The sequence below is a fragment of the Triturus cristatus genome, chromosome 10 (assembly GCF_964204655.1).
Source record: "Triturus cristatus chromosome 10, aTriCri1.1, whole genome shotgun sequence".
Taxonomy (NCBI): domain Eukaryota; kingdom Metazoa; phylum Chordata; class Amphibia; order Caudata; family Salamandridae; genus Triturus; species Triturus cristatus.
In genome coordinates, this window is record NC_140593.1 from 755975526 (window position 1) to 755994481 (window position 18956).

The 18956-nt window shown below is 45.0% G+C and overlaps 1 protein-coding gene across 2 annotated transcripts in view; it reads right to left on the minus strand.

The window, feature by feature from the left end:
• Positions 1-4622, minus strand: part of EEF2KMT (eukaryotic elongation factor 2 lysine methyltransferase) — a 238467-nt gene extending 233845 nt beyond the window's left edge. For both annotated transcript variants that reach the window (XM_085628276.1, XM_085628275.1), the window contains exon 1: positions 4416-4622. In XM_085628276.1, coding sequence (XP_085484402.1) covers positions 4416-4493 — 78 coding nt within the window. In that variant the 5' untranslated portion in view covers positions 4494-4622. The remainder of the gene's footprint in view (positions 1-4415) is intronic.
• Between the last annotated feature and the right edge of the window lie 14334 nt (positions 4623-18956).

Here is an 18956-nt window from a genome sequence, read left to right on the forward strand (position 1 = left end):
TGACATGAGAGCTAGTGGATGTCATTAATACCCCGGGGTATTCAAGGTAGTTGCATTGTTAGAGGATTTCACTGATCAGAGTACTAGAGAAAACATATAACATTTGCATAAACACTTGCACTTTAGGCTAGCAATTGTCATTTTTTGAAGCAAACTAATTTTAGCTTTTTCCCTCTTAAAACTTCCTTTGGAAATTAAAGTCCTTTCTTCCTCAGATATATTTTTCTAACTTTCCCTCTCAGGACTCTTTGCCGCACAAGGTGAGGCATCTGCATTTGCTCATTGACTTGCACTAAAATTAGGGGTGCATTATAGGGATAAAATGGTTTCTTGCAGGGAGATGTTAAATCAAAGGTGGAGTGCGAATTGGCGGTATGCCAGAGATGTTGCTGCTGTGGGATTCTGAATTTCAGATGTTGTCATGCCAAGCAGGATTGTAAAGGGGCATTGTAGGATACTTTATATTAATGTTAATGGGTTAAATAACCTGCGTAAATGCCCGGCTGTTTTGGACTTCCTTGGTCTCACTGCAAAAGACGCATATTAAGAAATCTAAAATGCTTTCAGTCAACTGGATTACTTTTTAATTACTTTGTTATTTTTCAGCCTCTGTCTGGTATCGTGGGGTTGTGATAGTAGTTAGCAAGAGATTTCAGCTTCAACTGGGGCGGGTGACAGCAGATTGGGAAGGAAGAGGTTTGTTGGCTGAAATATCTATTAATGATGTGAGGTACTCCCGACCTCTTTTTATGGGTCAATTTCAGATGACTCATCGTATGAATTGTCTCTTCAACTGGCTAATTGGTGGTTTTAATATTCCTCAGAATTTAGAGGTAGATGTCAGCAGGGGATTCATAAATCAGCGTAAACCTAGGATGGCGAAGGTAGTTAAAAGGATCAAAGAGGAGCATGGACAAGTAGATCCTTGACAAGCCTTTCTCTATAAACCAGACGTTATACTTTCTTCTCCACTCTGTACTGCTCTGTTTCGAGGATAGATTTCTATCTTATCTCAAAAGAGATGCAGGTCTCCAGTTTCTCAATTATATCAAACCCTTTATCCAATCACGTAGCTGTAAGTATTGACTTGGGCCCAGTAATAAGACTCATCGGGCTAAGTGGTGAGTTTTTAATAGAGCATTACTCACAGACCAATCTTTCTCATGCAAATGAAGCCACAGCGTCTGTTTTTTTATGGAAATCAACACACTTCCGCATTAGAGAACACTTGGAAAGCGTGTAAAGCTACTATGAAGGGGATATCACTGCCTTTCAAATTTTCTCTAATAATCTGGCAAGGGCACAGTTTAAGGATTTGTCCTTGGATTTTCAATTAGCACAGAATTAATTTTCTAGGGTGCTCAATGGAATGAACGTTAAGAAGTTAGAACAAGCTAAGAATAAGTTGCAGATGTTTCCTTTAGAGTAGAAAATTCTTAGTGTTAGAACTTATGGGCAACAATTGCAGGAGGAGGGAGAAGTGGAAAATTGCTAGCCTGGCAGGCTAGAGCCCGACAAGGTAAAAATACGGTGGATAAAATTCGGGAGCCACTAACAGGTGCCTTGTTCAGGGACGTCTCCCTAATTGAGAGGGTATTTTAGCTATATGTATTGCTAGCCCATCTTCGGATGGGAGAGATATGCGTTTTTTTTTTGGGATGGTATCACTCTTCCAAAGCTATCTGACGGTATGTATTAAATGTGGTACATTCGATATCACCATTAGAAATAGAGGCGCTGTCAGATCCTTGTAAAGAGGGAAAGCACCAGGAGAAGATTGTTTCACTGCAGACTGGTACCAGGCCTCGATTATAGAGGTGAAAGCCCCTTTGATTGCCTTATTTAATATCTTGATAGATGGTTCTGTTCCACCGTCTTTTCGAAAAGGCCTGCTTAAGTGCATTCTTAAAAAGGATAAAGACCCAGAGGATGTAAACTCATTCCGCCCAATTACATTTCTGGACTAAGATTACAAAAATCTGATGAAAATCTTAGTAGCAAGATTGGTAGACGTTATGACTTTTTTAATTGGGAAAGACCAATCCGGGTTTATAACTGGCCGTCAACAATATTATAACACGCATTATCTGACAGAAGCAACTGATTATTTCAATCTTACTAAGACTCCTGCAGTGGTCTTGTTTATTGATGCAGAGAAGGCGTTTGACCTTGTGAAATGGGAATTATCCGTTTTTGATAATAGACGCTATGGGATTCCCATCCCAGTTCACAAGGTTAATAGCGTCATTGTATCAGGAAGCTTCTGTGACAGTATCCCTTAATGGCAAAGTCTTGAAACCCTTCCAGATTTATTGAGGCACTAGGCAGGGTTTCAATCGGTATCCAACTCTTTTTGTCCTTTTTATTTCGCCCTGTGCTTACCTTATTCTTCGTAGGGAAGGAGTTAAGGCAGCACTGCCTGGAATTTTCAAACTTAACCTGTATGTGGATGACCAAGTGGTATATTTTGCACCTGGAAGGGTAGTATTCCCAGAACAGTTTAGCATCCTTTCCAAATGTTCACAGCTTTCAGGATACCAAGTGAACATCTCTAAGACCGAGATTCTGGTTTTTAATACGGATGTTTCCGTTTTGCCTTCAAATCTTCAGAAGGTGTATCAGCAAAAGTATTTTTCAGTATCTGAGTATACGGGTTTCAGAAAAAATATGAGAATCTGTAGGAATTAAACTTATACCGCCCTGTAAGACCAGGGCAATATTGCAACTGTGGAGGAAGATGCCAATCTCAATCATTGGCAGGGTAGCACTAGTTAAAATGCATATTTTACATCCGTTTCATTTTTTTCACATCCATTTTCTGCATGCTAAACAATCATTTTTTCAGAGGCTTAATGGATTGATTATTGCTTTTATATGGGATAAGAGAAGTCTGAGAATTAATATGGGGAGGTCGACTTTGCAGAAGGCCCAAGGCAGGTTGCCTTACCAGATTTTAAACTGTATTATTTTAGCAGTCCATTGCTGAACTGTGCTAGGTATACAGTTCTGAACCAGTGCAAACTTTTCATAATTCTTTACTTTGTGCCATGACTGTCCAGATCCCAACATTTCCTTGGAGAAGTACGCCAAAACGGTTCGGTATCGCACACTCATAGTTTGTGGAACTAAGCAGAAGCAATTGTTTCGATGGTTACAAGTTCCAAATATTCATGCTGAAAGTTCCATTCAGTGTTAGTGTCCTGTGGAGGTGAATGTGGTAGCTTCGATATTGGAGGAATATACTTTGGGGGAAGTTGGAGACTAGATGGTGAATAAGGCCCTGAATTCATGGGAGAATGCTCAGCTTCTTTTTCTGATATTGTGGAGAAAGAATCAGCTGGTATTTCATCAAATTATGTCCATCCTAAAGGAACTCCAGCCACTGTAAATATAAACAATCCGGGAGGTAGTTGGAGCTCTCTTTCATTATGTGCAGGATTATACAAAACAGTTTCAATTGGGTAAAATGGTTGAATTTAAAGGGAACTAACTTCTAGACCCAGTTCCCAAGAATGCAAGCCAAGTAGTCACGTGAGAATGGGTTAAACTCAACCCAGCCTCAGTGGATGGAAGTTTCGGTCCTTAATTTCAGAGTTTTACGCAGTCTCAGTTTTTGTAAAATGCAACTATTTCCCAATGGATGGTGGAATATACCCCTCCCTTGCTACATAAATGGAACGCTAATATATTGGAGCAGTGTCCTAGATGCACAGGATTGGGCACCTGCATATTATTCGAGAGTGCAAAAGTGTTCAAACCTTTTGGGAAGAGGTGATGAGAGGGCTGTGGAGCAACCTCAGAAAATCGTATTCAGTAGATGCGAATGCTGTTGTGTTGGGTTGCTCAACATATTTAGGTATTTGCCACGTTTCAGTCTGGTATGGGTGGTATATATCAATGGTGTTGGCGAGGTCAATAATAATGGCATTCAAATCTGGAAATACTCCACCCCATTTATACAGATTTGAAATAAAAAGACAATATGTGTTGCGTTTACTTCTTATTGTCCTCGCGACTTGCCTCGCGCTACCTTCCGCCGCGAGCCCTCGCCCAGGGTTCCATGACGTTTCTCCGTTCATTCTGGAAACTTGGGCGAGGGTGACGGTTGGAGGGACAGTTGAGGACTTCACCGTGACTATCAGACGCCTCTTGGTGTCAGGGCTTACTTGGAATAAACTTCATTCTACTTTTACCTGTATCCGAAATTCACCTCGAAAATATTGAGCTCCAGAAACCTGCAGTGAGGAGGCATGCTCTGCTGAAATCAGTGCAGGGTATGGAGAATTATCTTTTTATCCTTACTAGTGCAAGTGATAGGTTTCTGTTGGCCCGATTTAGGTTGCATCAGCTTCATTTCCTGACTACCCCGTCTGATTATAGATACTTCGGTTGTGAGGGGCGCTCGTTGTACTCACCGCCCAGGGAAATGAGCACAACCGTCGCCCAGCGAGGAAGAGACGCTGGAAGGAATCGATGAGCTGTTGCTGCTCCATAACCACGCCGCACGGGTTAAAATACTTAAAGGGGCAGTCCGCAGAATCTCGCCGGTCTGTGTTCCTGGCGTTGGTATTTTTCTGTCTCCTCCGGAAGTACACGGGAGATACCGAACGTTTCCAGCCCCTCGTGTTTTCTACGTGCCCTACCCGGAAGTAAATAGTCGGCAGTGCGTGATTCATTTCAATGCGTGAACGACTCAAAGTTGCTGCTGGAATGGAACGGCAGAACAGTCCTATATCAGTGCTGGAAAGTAAACAAATATATTCTACCATTCTTTAAATTGGGTGTCAATAGTGGGCTGCCGAAAGGAGGCGGAGTCTGAGATGCAACAAACATTTATTTTTAAAACTCTTCCCCATAGAAATTGGCAGTATGGAGTATGGACAAATATTATAGTAAATTTGTTGTGCCTTACTTCAATGGCCAGAAACAAGCTGCAATGTTATAAACCAAGCAAAATATTTTCTTCAGGAAAAGATAGCTCATATCATGGCAACAACCTGTCACACATTAAAGATCAGACACCTGCAATATCAGCAAACAACAGACCTGCCAAGTTTCGTTTCGTACAAGCTTTATGTCCGCTTAAAACCATTAAAGCTCATACATAAGCATGGTAAGACATTGACCATCATAATGCAATAAATACATGGTCGAAAAGTAAATGTGACTAAAAACAATATTAAAACTGTCTTGCGGACAGAGAATAAGAACTCAGAATAAATACATTAAATAACACTTTTTGTACGTGGACGCTCATTAGTAAAATTGGACCAGATATTTAGCCGTTTTTAAGGCCCTACGTTTGGCCTTTGTCATCCAGATAGCAAACAAGTAGCGGGAGTGTACGAAAACCAATAGTTTACTACAGTCGGTGTTTACTATCCTTAGGGCAGATTTATATTCTCTAAACCCCACATTTCAGCAGATAGGTAGGATCCAATGATGCCTACTAGTTAGGTAGGCCGGACAGACCAGCATTACATGTTCTAGAGACGCCTTAGAGCAGTGTTTCCCAAACTGTGGTCCGCGGACCCCCAGGGTTCCCTGACACATTCCTAGGGGGTCCACAGGCAGCAGTTTTGAAAGCACTGCAAAGCATCTTGTTTAATTAGCAGTTTTCAAAGAACAATAAAAGTGTCAAGATAACACCAGTGATTAGTGTCCCTGCTGGAGAGAGATGAGAGTTTTGTCCAGTGGCAGCTTTGACTTATCTAATGTAACACAGAGGGTTAATATGCCTACTGCAAAGAACGTATGCATAGGTCAGTGGGTTACTGCTTTTGGCAGAGATTCTTTTATTACTGTGCAGTTCATAAGTGACAATCGTTATCTAGCACAGTGACCTATAAACTGTCATCAAACAGCTGCTTGCAAACTGCAAGGTACAAGTTAGTGACTTATGTTTTTTCCCAGTCTTTCATTATCCTGATGCTGCTAAAAAGGTTTATTTGGGTGGAAATACATTTTTATTGTTAAAGTCAATGCTAACCACTGTGTTATGTTCTAAATCCTGAGTTTGTGCTTCTTCAGACCAAGCACGCTTTAAAAATGCCTACCAGTATGAATGACGTGTATTTTACACTTTGTAGTCCCCTTTGCCTTATGTAACATTTTCTATACACTGATTTACACGTATGATTCACTGTCTCTATATGTGTGTGATGTAAAGTGCTCTGACGTCCTACAATGGTATGAGAGATGCTATAAAAAGTGAAATACAGGTGACAGGGGCTATGGGGAGATGAGAAGCGCTGTTGGAGGGTGATAGTGGGGGAATCATTGAAGACCCCCCAGAAAGATTGTCGTATTCCGGTGCATATTCAGGTCTTCATTTACTATTCTTTAAAAGCTAATACAATTCAATATATAATGATACATGTGTTTTTGACTGCACCATTGTTTCCTAAATGTTTTTGGGGGAGAGCCTCCCAAAGCCCCCATTGTAGTGATCAGACTCACTCACTGCACTTGGTGTGCACCGTATGGGGACTGGTCTGAAATCATTTGCCAGGGCTGCTTTGAATTTCCAGTCTAGCCCTGGCAGGAGCAAGAGCCTCGTATTGCGAAATAAATCCAACCACTGAAAAGTTAGTAACGAAGATGCAGCAACTACCTTCCCATTAACTTTTTTCGTTTTCTTGCAAATTCTTTCAATATAAAATACAACAGAAGTGGCGGAGAGTGCCGTTAGCCTCCTTGGCTTAACAACACATTGCGCCACTTCGGAAACGCAGGTCTGCACCATATTTACAAGAATATGGTGCAGCCCTGTGTTTCCCCTGCGCTGGCGCTACACTTAACAGGGGAAGATTGTTTATGTACAGGAAGGTCCCCCTTTATGCAAATAAAAAATTGTGAAATGTCGTTTTGTCACTTCTATGTGTGCTGCTTAATGCAGCACATATGGAAGTTACAAAATGTCATTTTTTTTGTAAAGATTGTTGATGTGCAGGAAGGGTCACCTTCCTGAACATAAACATTCCAAGGCGTTTTGCAAAAATGAGGAGAAATTAAGCATTTCTCCTTGTTTCGCCAAGTTAAGACCAGGTTTTCCCTGGTCTTAATTTTGGCACTGCCTCCCATTTACGCTGCCCTTGTAAATAGGGGGCGCGTCAAAATCAATGGGTGTTGCAGGGAAAACGCCCACCGCAACACAAACTGCCCACCCCTTTTACGCTAAGCATTGGGTGAAAGGGGGTCCTATTTACAAGGCAGCGTTAAGCTACGTTAAGTGGCTTAACGCTGCCTTGTAAATAAGGCGAAGCCCCTATCGCCATGGGAACGTCTCAAAAAGTGATATTCCCATGGTAAAAGAGGCTTGTAAATATGCACCTAAAATCATTAGTAATTAGAATATTTGTTTTGTGTGCACACGTGTGTTAATTTCTTTTGAATTACTGTTTTAATGTTTGAAATTTAAATCCTGCAAATTGCTTAGGGGTCCCCGGCTTCCAGTGGTGACTCAATGGGGGTCCTCAGGAGTCAAAAGTTTGGGAACCACTGCCTTAGAGGACTCACAACCTGGGCACAGCTGCTCAGCCTCCAGAGGCGATTTAACCCACTTGGTGGTAAATGAATGGAGGGGCAGGGGTAGAGGGGTAGTGGGGGGGGGGGGGTGGTTCGATCTCGTCCATGAAATCTTCTCTAATGAATGAGCTTTTAATTAAGAGGAAGGCATCGGTCAGCAGGGCCGGACTGGCCATAGCGGGCACAGGGCAATCCCCTGGTGGGCTGCATGGGTGGGGGCCGGTTTTGGGCCCCTGGGAGCCGTTTTTGGTACAGGGCTGGTTTTGCCAAAAGCGGCCCTGTAACAAAATCAGCCATAAACCGGCCCTGGCAAAGAGCCCGGCGGCACCCCCAACCCCCGGGGGGGCCGAGCACTTTACCAGGGCCGGTTTTGTTTGTCAGTCAGGGAGCCATGCTACGCATCTGAGTGTATTAAAGACTTTTGATGCTGCCAGTATGCTAATGCTAATTTGATATTATTCTTGGAAACTGATCTAGCCTCTCTTGGGGCACTCCACAATGATGGTAGCCCGATCTCCCCCAAGGTGACTTTAATAACCTTAATCTAAGGTATATTGATTGAACCCACCAGCCTAAGTATTTCTTCTAATTCATCTCAGTATAGACGGAGCTCTGGGGTAGCCCAGATACTCCTCCAGAAGAGAATGGGATGGAGACCAACTTTATCCAAGAGAGGTCCCAACCCCAAGTCAAGCCTTAGTGGCAAAAAAGGCGGACTTATCGGGACACCCACTAGTGATCCCTTGAATCGTTTTTCCACCTATTCTATCGGGGGGACGTCTAGAGGGCCACATAGTTCTGCACCATAAGTGGCCATCCCCAGGGCTTGATGGTGGTAGACCTGTAGTGCCGGATGTGCCGGTCGAAACGCAGAGTTACGGGTCAGCTTGTAATGCTTCCTGCTGCTTGCTCTAGTCTTAATCCGCGTTGCATAATGTGTGCCTGCCACCCACCCTGCTCTGTTACTGTGATGCCCAGGTAGGTGAATGTCTGTAAAGGTTTCCTGCCAATGATGGATTTGCCCTGGATGTGCGACCTGGGTTGATTACCATATGCTTGATTTTGGCCACGTTTATTTCAAGGTCCCGTGCTATGCAAAAATCTTCAAAATGGTCAAGTAGTGTTTGGAGGCCGATTGGTGATTTGGAAATGAGGAGGGTATCGTCGGCAAACATGAGGGCTGGGTCCTCATGTCTGCCAGTTTAGGGGAATCATTGTCACCCTGATCTAGGTGCTTTATAAGGCCATTGATGTAGTGTGAGAACACCGTGGCGGCAAGCACGCACCCCTGCCTGACCCATCTACTGACTGAAAATGTCTCTGTAAGCTCACCCGCATTCCCGCATCTGACCTGTGCATAGTTATTGTTGTTCAGCCTCGCTATGATATTTTGTTGATGATTTGGCACCCCCAGCTCCTGCAGCACCCGCCATAGAGTTGGCCTAGGGACTAGATCAAAGGCAGAGCGGGGGTCCACAAATACAATGTACAGGCGTCCTTTCCCCAGGGTGACCGTTTCCCAAATTAACACAAGGAGTTGGAACACCTGGTCAATTATACTTGTGGCCTTCCTAAACCCCGCCTTCAATAGGGACAGGATGTTATTATCTGTCATCCAATCCTGTAGTCTGCCAAATATGATGCTGGAAAATACCTTTTGAGAGCTATCGAGCAGACTAATAGGTCTGTAGTTGATTGGAAGTTTACGGGTCCCTTTTTAAAAATGGGGAACATTTCTGCCCTAGCCCATGTTGTGGGCAGAGGTGTTTCCTTGCAGGAAATCTGTGAGCAATGGTGAAGAATAAGCTCCCCAAATTTTAACCCCATCCTGGAACAGGTCCCCAGGAATTTATCCAATCCTGGCACTTTATTAAGGACGATGCCCTTAATTGCTGTACAAATTTCCACTACATATATTTCAAAAAGGCTATGGCCATTCCCAGTTATGGGGATTGTGGCAGATGTCCTCCCAATATCATCCTCTACCTCGCCAGGGCTTCCAAGTATCCGTTTTGGAAGTCCTGCATTCAATAATTTGGCTGAGTAAATGGCGGTTTTACCTAGCTGTACATACAGGTCAGAGAAGTGTGCTATCTGGTCGCTCGCAGAAATATTAGCCACTATAGTACAGTGTCCCTCCCTAGAACCAAAGGACATTAAATTCCAGAAAGCACGATGGTCCTTTTTCTTGGCAGCAGATAAGAGGCTCTCCCACCTTCCCTGTTCCCACTCTTTTCTGGCTATGTTGAGAGCCTGTTTGTGGGCAGCCCATGCTGCCTGAATTTGGGCCCTATCTTGGTTGCTTATTGCTAGGACTAAATTATCTTTTGCCACTCTACACAGTTTGTTGTACCAGGACGGGCATCGCTATGTCTCTATCGTTTGTCTGGCCTCAATATAAAATAAGCTTTTCAGTTTTTCGAATGACCCTTGGTGGATCTGAGCAATTCTCCCTAATGATGGGCCGTATTCCCCTGTTTGGATTTGCAACTCCACTCTCTCCATCCCATCAGCTACCACTCCATAAATATGTTCCAAGGTCTTCTGTGAGTTCTACACACTACTCCATTTGACCTTGCGCTTGTTGCTGGAAACTCTCAAACTTCGTCTCTCTGGAGATGTTGGTTGAACCTTTAACATTTAATCTTAACTTGAGAGACAGGGTATTGTGGTCGCTGTCCTGCCGGGGTAAAACCATCATATCTTCCAAATATTGCCATAATTTAAGATCCAGCAAAACAAAATCTATTAGGCTAGTTGATGTGATGCGATTGAAGGTGTGCGACCCTGCCCTTTCGGATGTTGATCTGTCATTGCAGGCATGCAGCCCCTGGTTTAAGACCAGTGGGTTGATTTTTATTGCAGTGGCTGTCCATTTCCTAAATGGCTCAATCTCCAAAGATGGAATACACCACAGTTCATCCTCGTCTATCAGAGGGCACGAGGACCCTATACTCAGGGGTTCAAATTGACAATTAAAATCACCCACTCCAATTTTACTAGCACTAGCGGGCAAAGAGGCTAAATGAGCTTTTAAGTGCTTCACTACTAAGGGTTCATTGTTATTCACTGCAGACCTACAGTAGATATTATGAAGATAAAAGGTTTCACTCTGGGTGGTTGAAAGACAAACACATAGTAAGTCTGGGGAGTCCACCTTGACCTCTCTTGACACCCCCTCCACTGTAGTTCTTACCCAGGTTGTAGGCCCCCCTGAGAGACTTCCCTTTCCCGTGGGTGATACAGCTGCCTTTGAAAAATTGAAATAGCCTGCATGGTAAAGTGGCTGGATGGACCGGGTCTCTTGGAAGAAGCAGAAATCAAACTGCTCAATAACCACTCAGGGTGATCAAGATTTAGTGCCAAACCTGCGACATTCCAAGAAATAAGATTAGTCTGGAGCCCTGTGGTTGTCGTTATAGTAGCCCCCTCCATGCTGCTCTTTCGCTTTTGCATGATCTGTCCGAGTGCCACCTCTGTTCTTGGTGTGATGTTTGGTTCAGTGATGAGATTACTGCCTCCTGTGGGGTTTGGGCTGTATGTTGGGCTGTATGTTCTAGTAATGCTGCCAACCGTGACAGCAGACGGTGCAGAGACAAAATATCGATGTCAAAATATCGATTTGCACAAATATCGAGGTAAAAATATTGTGTGTCAGAAATATCGAAAGACAAAATATCGTGGTCAAGAATATCTATTTTAGGTAAGTAACATCGATTTAAAAATTATCGAAGTGTTAAATATTCTTTGTAAAAATATAGAGGCTCATTACGATGGCAGAAGGCACGCCACGGCCAGCCGGACGGTGGCAGACCCTCTGCCATTGGACAGCAATTTTCCCCTCGCCAAATTAGGATGGCGGGGAAATCGGACCACGACCATGGCAGGCGCAAAGACCGCCCACCACGGATCCACCTCAGGCAATCATTCTGATTGCCTTGAGGAGCGGTCAGCAACTGTAAAATGGTGGCGGCGCTTAGCAGGCACCGCCTGCCAAATTACAATGCTGATCGCAGCCAGCCGTTCCGTGGTGGGTAAACTGCCATTGAAGGGTTGGCGGGCATTGGTTTTGGGGGCCTGTTGCGGGCCCCCCTTGTGTTTGGGAGAGGTGGTGGTGCACTGGGGGATACCCATGGTACCCCTCTACACGTGGTGCCTGCCATGTAGTGCAGGGAAACACACTGCATGCATTTTTTACATTGCGACGGGTGCTGCAGCCAGCAGCACCCGCCCCAGTGGTAAAGATGCAGGATGCGACCACCACATTAGCGGTCGCATCGTGATTCTACGTGCTGGACCAATGCCATACATGCGGGCGGTCGTCTCCGTAGAAGCTCCCGCTCGGTGTGAGCTTCGACCGTAGACGGTTGCCCCGGTAATTGTACGTAGACGCGGTCGAAGCTCACACCGAGCGGGAGCTTCTACGGAGGCGGACGCTCCGTAAGCTAGCACATACACTGTGCCTTTTGGTAAAATTAATTCCATTCTCAGCCCTGGGATTATTTAATTTAACTCCCAGGCTTACTTCGAATTCATTTCATTCCATTTATTTTTAGCTTCGAGTGAACAATACGTCTCGAGGCCACGATCTTACAAGTGACTGATCCGAACCAGACATTAGCGTCTGTTGCGGTAAGAAGTTTCTTCCACCCACCAAATGAATGTCAGTAACGTTATTAGCATCTGCTAGCCTGAATTAATTGATTTACATTACGCGCTAGCGCTTGACGTGACGAAATGCTCCTCTGTTCACTAATGAGCACTAGTCCTTTGTCACGCAGCTTATTAGCTCTCGTTACTTGATTAAGTAAGCACACACATCGTGTGACACTACACCTATGGTGTATCTGGCATTATGACTGTTCCGTATAGCTATTCTTGTCACGTGGTTTTTGGTGCTAAGTTAGCTCAATCACGTTAGCTGTTAGACAGCCATCTTGCTGCTTTTGCTGCCTTTGCACCCGACACTGTTGTTACATGTTATTCATTTGAGAAATGCAGACTCGCTCTTGTCTCAAGTGAATGTTATTTATACATCCTTAACAGTTGCTAGACGGTGCCGGCTGATTGTGTTCAGGGTGATCGTACCACTGTTTAGTCATAACATGCATGCAGCTGCAAATACCAGAAAGTCGTAGGCTTTAATATTACAGCGCAGCAGGTTTTTAGATTCATTCGATAGAAGAGCTGAAGCAGAGAACACTGTGCTGATCCTGTGATGTGATACACCTAAGCTGATCTATACGGTATGGGGTCCCCTATGCAAGCCTATGAGACCTTCTAATAGTCTAATAATATTTTGTTAGTTGCTAGAGAAAGGAGGGTGGTTGTTTTCCACTGTCATTATTAATATGATCGCTCCTTTCATTTTCTATGGTATTGTAACAATGCTAATGGTAATGATCTTAACCATTTATCTGCTTATATTAGCCAAAGTACTGTATAACAGGACTCGAGGTTTATGAATAAATTCTTTAAACTTTACTGTGTCTTAGTTATTCTGTTGTGGACTGATATATAAGTGCAAACGGGTATTTCGGGTTCCCACCATTCCTGAGAATAACTAAGTCGCATGTTCTGGGTTGTCTATACATTGGGACCGCCGAGCTAAATCTCGGATAACGAATGTGACACTAAGCTAGTCGGATAAGGGGTTCTTAGTTCTGAGGGGAGTTTCTGGTACACCACAATTCTCTAAGGTTCTGGTTTCCTGCGCATAGTTCTGTGCATACGCAGAATCCCTACAACATGGCGCACCTAACGTTTGGTCTTAATATCTGAGATGCCTTAGTAGTGCTTTTATTAGTCCACAACGCCCTCACTCTGGTTTCCGGATAACGGGAGTGACGGTTTAACCTACCTAGGTTTTAGGCTATAGGTTCTTTCAAGCTTGATAATAAAAAAGGTTACACTAATCTAAGCCCAAGTGCTACTAAAGATCTCGTTGTATCTTCTTTTTAGTCCTAATGGCGGTAGAAATTCCCGCTCATAGTAGGGTGTCTCTACGTGCTCATTTGAGGACGTATGGGGTGCCTGATGACGGGATGGCAGTGGTGTTTGTCGTTAGTGCAAATGCCACTTACCCTTATGAGTTGTTTTACTCTTGGGTTACCTTTGAGGCTGTGGAAGATACCGATAAAACGTTCCACAAATACACTGCTACGCAGGTGCCTCTACATTATACCCCATATATGGCTTTAGAAATTCCTATTTCTACCTGGCAGCACACTATTTGGTTTAATGGCGCCCTCCCCCACACGGTCACCCCGGCGAGACTGGGTCCTTTGTCAATTGAAGGAGCTACTTGGCCGGTACTGGCCGGACATACACCTCATCCACGCTACCTGACGGTAGGTGTGGATAGCTTACGTATACTACACACAACCCTGATTACGGTCCATAGGGCTTTAGTGCAGTATGTGTCGCGCACTGTACAGGTGGGGGCACCTGCAGTTGCGGGACACGGGGCTGATCACCATCATGCGGTGGTGATCAGTCCTGTAATGGTAAACGCGGTTGTTGGCAAGCGCCCCCAGAATAAGGATGAGTATCCTTATTGCCTTGCAGAGAAATTCGATCAACTAGAAGCCGTGTTTCCTAACACTAGTCCTGTGGAAAAACACAGGATACTCACTATTACTTTGCCGAAAGAACTAGTCCCGGACATTGTCGATTGTGACAATTGGGGCAAGGTCTTTGCCGCGACCTATTCGAAGTGCTTCGGCACTACGTCTATGTCGGTACTACCTTCCGTTATCAAAAAAGTCCAGGAGGATCATGGTGCGGAAGCAGCTATTGAGTTGGGAATGCGGCTTATCGACAGCTTCGATATAGTATGTTCCATGATTATGGGAAATCTCAAAGGATATGCCATGCAGTTTCAAGTGGGAAACATGATGGAACTAATTGCGGAAGAAGATAAGCCGAGGGAGTTTGCAAAAGTTATTGCGAAAGCCTATAGGATGGTTGGACGTAGTGCCCTAGGCGTGAAACCCACCATCAAAATTCCTGATGTAGTACAGCACACTAAAGTGAGTTCGTCTACAAAAGACGATAAACCCAACTTTCCAAAACAAAATTGGCGAGCTAAGAAACAAGATAAACAGCAACAGAAACAGGATACTCGTCCTGCCTCTCCTGTTCAGGCGTATGTTGAACGCACTTATGATTTGCGTGATCGTTCTCGTATTAAGTCACCTGATAGGTTTTAGGTTCCTGACCAGCGCTCTCCTCGTTCTTCACAGGAATCAACGGCTTCACACTTTGGTGGCGGAGACCGTGGGAGAGGCCGGGGTGCTCAAGGTCGAGACCAGCCCCGACAGGCGGACGGAAAAGGCAAGCAAGAAGATTCTGCACGTCCGCGTCCTCCGTTTCAGAAAAAGAAAGTTGCTGCAATCTCAGCGAAGTATGCCTCAGATGGTACGGACATAGCTTCTGAACATGAAATGGGCGCTGACGCTGCTAGACAGCGCGGCGGAAGTTACAGTAGTGCGGGGAGCACTGCGTCCATTTCTGGAGGCGACAGCAACTAAAATCTATGTGACAGTAGAAACTGCTGATACTCGCGTAGCCCCCCCCTGAGAGATTATTTGACGTAGTCCTCAATATTGAGGGTGACATACAACGAAAAATTAACGCGGTATTTTGGGATAATCTGACGACCACCTATGATATACTATTGGCGGAGAAAGATTGGCCCCCGGCTTTCGTTCTAAACGCTCCAAGGGGGGAAGAAGTCATTCTTCCTTCTTTTGGACACGTGGTGCCCAAGGAGGAGTCTAGGAAGTTAGCCGAGGAGTGGGCGCGGGTGCTAGCACCTGCGTTGTATCGTAATCAGGTGGGGTGGGATAAATGTTCTACCCTCCACGAAATTCCATTGCGGTCCGACCCCCAGCCACAACCCCAATACCCTATGCGTCGAGAAGCTAGGTATCACGTCGCGTCTATCCTTGAACAATTGGAATATCAGGGAGTAATTGAAACGTGTGTGTCACCCATGAATAATCCTTTATTCACTGTGACGAAGCCTGACGGATCGTACCGCCTAGTTTTGGATTACCGGCACTTAAACTCGCACTGCCGGAATTGTGCGGTGCAAAATACACATAGTTCGGCTCTCGTCGATAGTCTTGTGAGAAAGAGGTTCAAAACCACACTCGACTTGTCCAATGGCTTTTATTGCCATAACATATCCCCTCATAGTTATGAGTGGACCGCTTTTACTTCGGGTGGTAAACAAAAAGTGTTCAAAAGGCTTCCTATGGGCTATAAAAATAGTCCTGGGGTATTTGCTGCCCGTGTGGTCTCTCTCTTAGAGATGGTAGACCCGGAGGCATACTCGTACGTTGATGACATATACTTAACAGACGACGAGTTGCTTCCACACCTTGCTCGCGTGGACAACATAATTACTATGTTTGCGGACTTTGGTTACAAGTTTAACTTTAAGAAGTCCCACATTGCCGAGTACACAGTATTATTTTTGGGGTACGAACTCAACAATGAGGGCCGCGGCTTGGCTCCGCAGTTCCTTGAGAAATGCACACGCCTTCGTATCCCTGCGACACTGAAACAACTACAATCATTGCTGGGCTTTCTGAATTTCGGTCGTACCTACATTCCTGAATATGCCCAGCGTATCAAGACACTATATGCCTTGGTACAACCAACTTTTACCAAATCTTGCTGGCTGCCAGAGCATTCAGCTGCATTGTACTCTTTGCAGTCTGACCTTCTTACTGCGAAATATTTACAAACTCGTGATAACCACACAAACCTGGTCATAAGAATTGTAACGGGTGTGGAGGGGTTCACGTACTTAACATACAATGAGGGCGACACGGTCCCCATTGCTTACAAATCTCATTTATATACTTCGGCTGAAATGCGTTTCTCCACTGTCGAAAAGGTTGTGACAGCAGTTCAGATGGCAATCCTGAAAGAACGAGCGCTATCACAGGGGAAACGCATGATGGTGGTGACACCGTTTCCTGCCCTAGAGGCAGTCACTAAAGCAAGTGTGCCGAATTCTAAAGCTTTGCATCCAAGGTGGATACAATGGGCGACCTCCTTAGCCTCGCCTGACGTCGAATACATCTTTGACGCAGGGCTACAGACTCAGGAGAGTTTGGAGTATGAATTAGTTCATCCGGCTCCACATACATTGCGCCCGTTGGAGGAGTTCCATTGTGTTATATTCACTGATGGGTCCGCGCAGCCCGCAACTGGATCAAGGCACGCTTATTCAGCGGCTTGCACAATTGTTGTTGGTACTTTCGTGAATGGAGAATTCATACAGGATGCGGTGCATACGCAGACTTTGGGTGATTGTACCGCACAATTGGCGGAGCTTCGTGCTCTGGTGCTTGCACTGGAGTTTGCTGATCATAGAGTCACAACTCTTATAGTGAGTGATTCTTACTATTGTGTTCAATCTTACAACGACAATCTGACGTTTTGGATCGCGAATGGATTTCGTGATTCAAAAGGTAGCACAGTGAAGCATAAAACGCTTTGGGCTAGGGTGGCTGAACTAAAAGACAGTCGTCCCCTTGTGAATGTTATTCAGACTCTTGGTCACCAACGAGTTGGCGTCCATGCTGTCGGTAACAGTTTGGCTGACGAGGCAGCTAAAACAGCAGTGGCAACATACTTAGTAGCAGCAGTTACAAGATCCAAAAGTAAGATCGATGATGACATCTTGGCAGCCATTGCTGCTTCAGAGACTGGCGCAAACTTCCCTAGAGGTTTCCCTTCTCGATACCATTATCACTTAAGTCCTGATAACGTCCCGTTAGTGAGGATTAATGATGTTGGGGATAGAGTTATTCCCAATGCAGACTGCAGGCCTGCTTTGGTGCAAGCTGCACACGAGGGTGTTGCGTCTGCGCACGCCGGAGTGTCCGCAACTGTGTCACTGTTGCAGCAGCGTTATTGGTGGTACGGTTTGTACAAACATACGCCGACTTATGTCCTCAATTGTGGTATTTGCCAACAAATAAAGCCGTCTTCTGTGACGCGTCCACCACAAACGCAGCTGCATATATCTAATCAACCACTAGCGTGTGTTTATTTAGATCACTGCGGTCCTTTTTCCTCTGACACTGCGTACAAGTATATCTTGGTTGCAGTAGATTCGTGCACACGTTTTCTTTGGGTGTGGCCACACAGGAGTGCTGACGCCAGGACTGTTATCAAAGCATTGCGTGTCTTTATAGGGAGTTTTGCATGTGGAACCCTTCACTCTGATCAGGGCCCTGCGTTCGCCTCTAAGGCGTACAAAGAAGCTATGAGAAGTTTGGGGGTCCAAGTCAAATTTTCGTCTCCATACCGGCCTGAGGGCAATAGTGTTGTGGAACGAATGAACCGTGACTTAAAGCAATCATTGACAGCCAGGGTGTTAGGTACTGGCAAAAACTGGCTAGCCCATTTGTATGACGTCCAACGTGCACTTAATAATCTCCCTAGAAGGTCTCTGGGTGGGAGGACCCCGTACATGATGCTCTTCGGGGTTCGAATGTTTGTCCCAGACCTTGAGGGTCTAGACATGGCGGCGGCAGCCGCGCCTTTTGACTTAGATGACCACTGTACTGTCTTACAGAATCTTCAAGAAGCAAGAGACACTCTAGCAAAAGAGCACATATCCTCTGTGTCCGAAGCTGGACTTCAGATTCCGGTAGTCGGCTGGCTACCCAGAGTTGGTGATCTGGTCCGTGAGAAGGTGGAGAAGAAGAAAGAGTTTGGCCCCTCTTATCGTGCACCAGTGCCGGTGCTTGGAGTTGAGGGTACACGTACAGTTGTTTTACCTCCACTTCCTGGTCACAGAGACAACAGGTACATTTCAGTTGACAATGTCAAGCTACACAGGGTGGCCGATTCTCCATAGTCTGACACCTTCAGTTTCTTGCCCTTCAATGATGCGCAGTTCTGTTGTGGTGCCACCATCTGACATTGTGCCTGAGGTTGCCATTGGAATGCAAGTACTTTCTGATTCTGCTGTATCGCCTGCGGATGGTGATTTGCCCGATGATGCTGAGTATTCTTATCCTGCTGATGTTCCATTGCCCCTTTTGCATTCAACAGAAATTATCCAGTCTAATTCTTCCTTTGGAACTGAATCATTGACTTCCACTGCCCCTTCCAAATTTTCAAAATGTTTTGCCTGGTTCAAGAGACAATTTTTGGTTCCCCCCTGGATTTACATTTGGCTGGTGCTCATTTGCATTTTTTTGTTCATGTCCATTGGCTTTGTGGTGGTGTTTTTTCGGCTTATAAATGGACACTACCTGAATGAACGTTCTACAATTAGATTAATTAATGGAACTTTGGCCCCACATTCATCGTCGCACATCATGAAGAGGGACCAGACTTTTGTGAACATCACCGCCTGGCCTGTCCGTGATGGGATAGCATGGGATGCAGTTAAATTT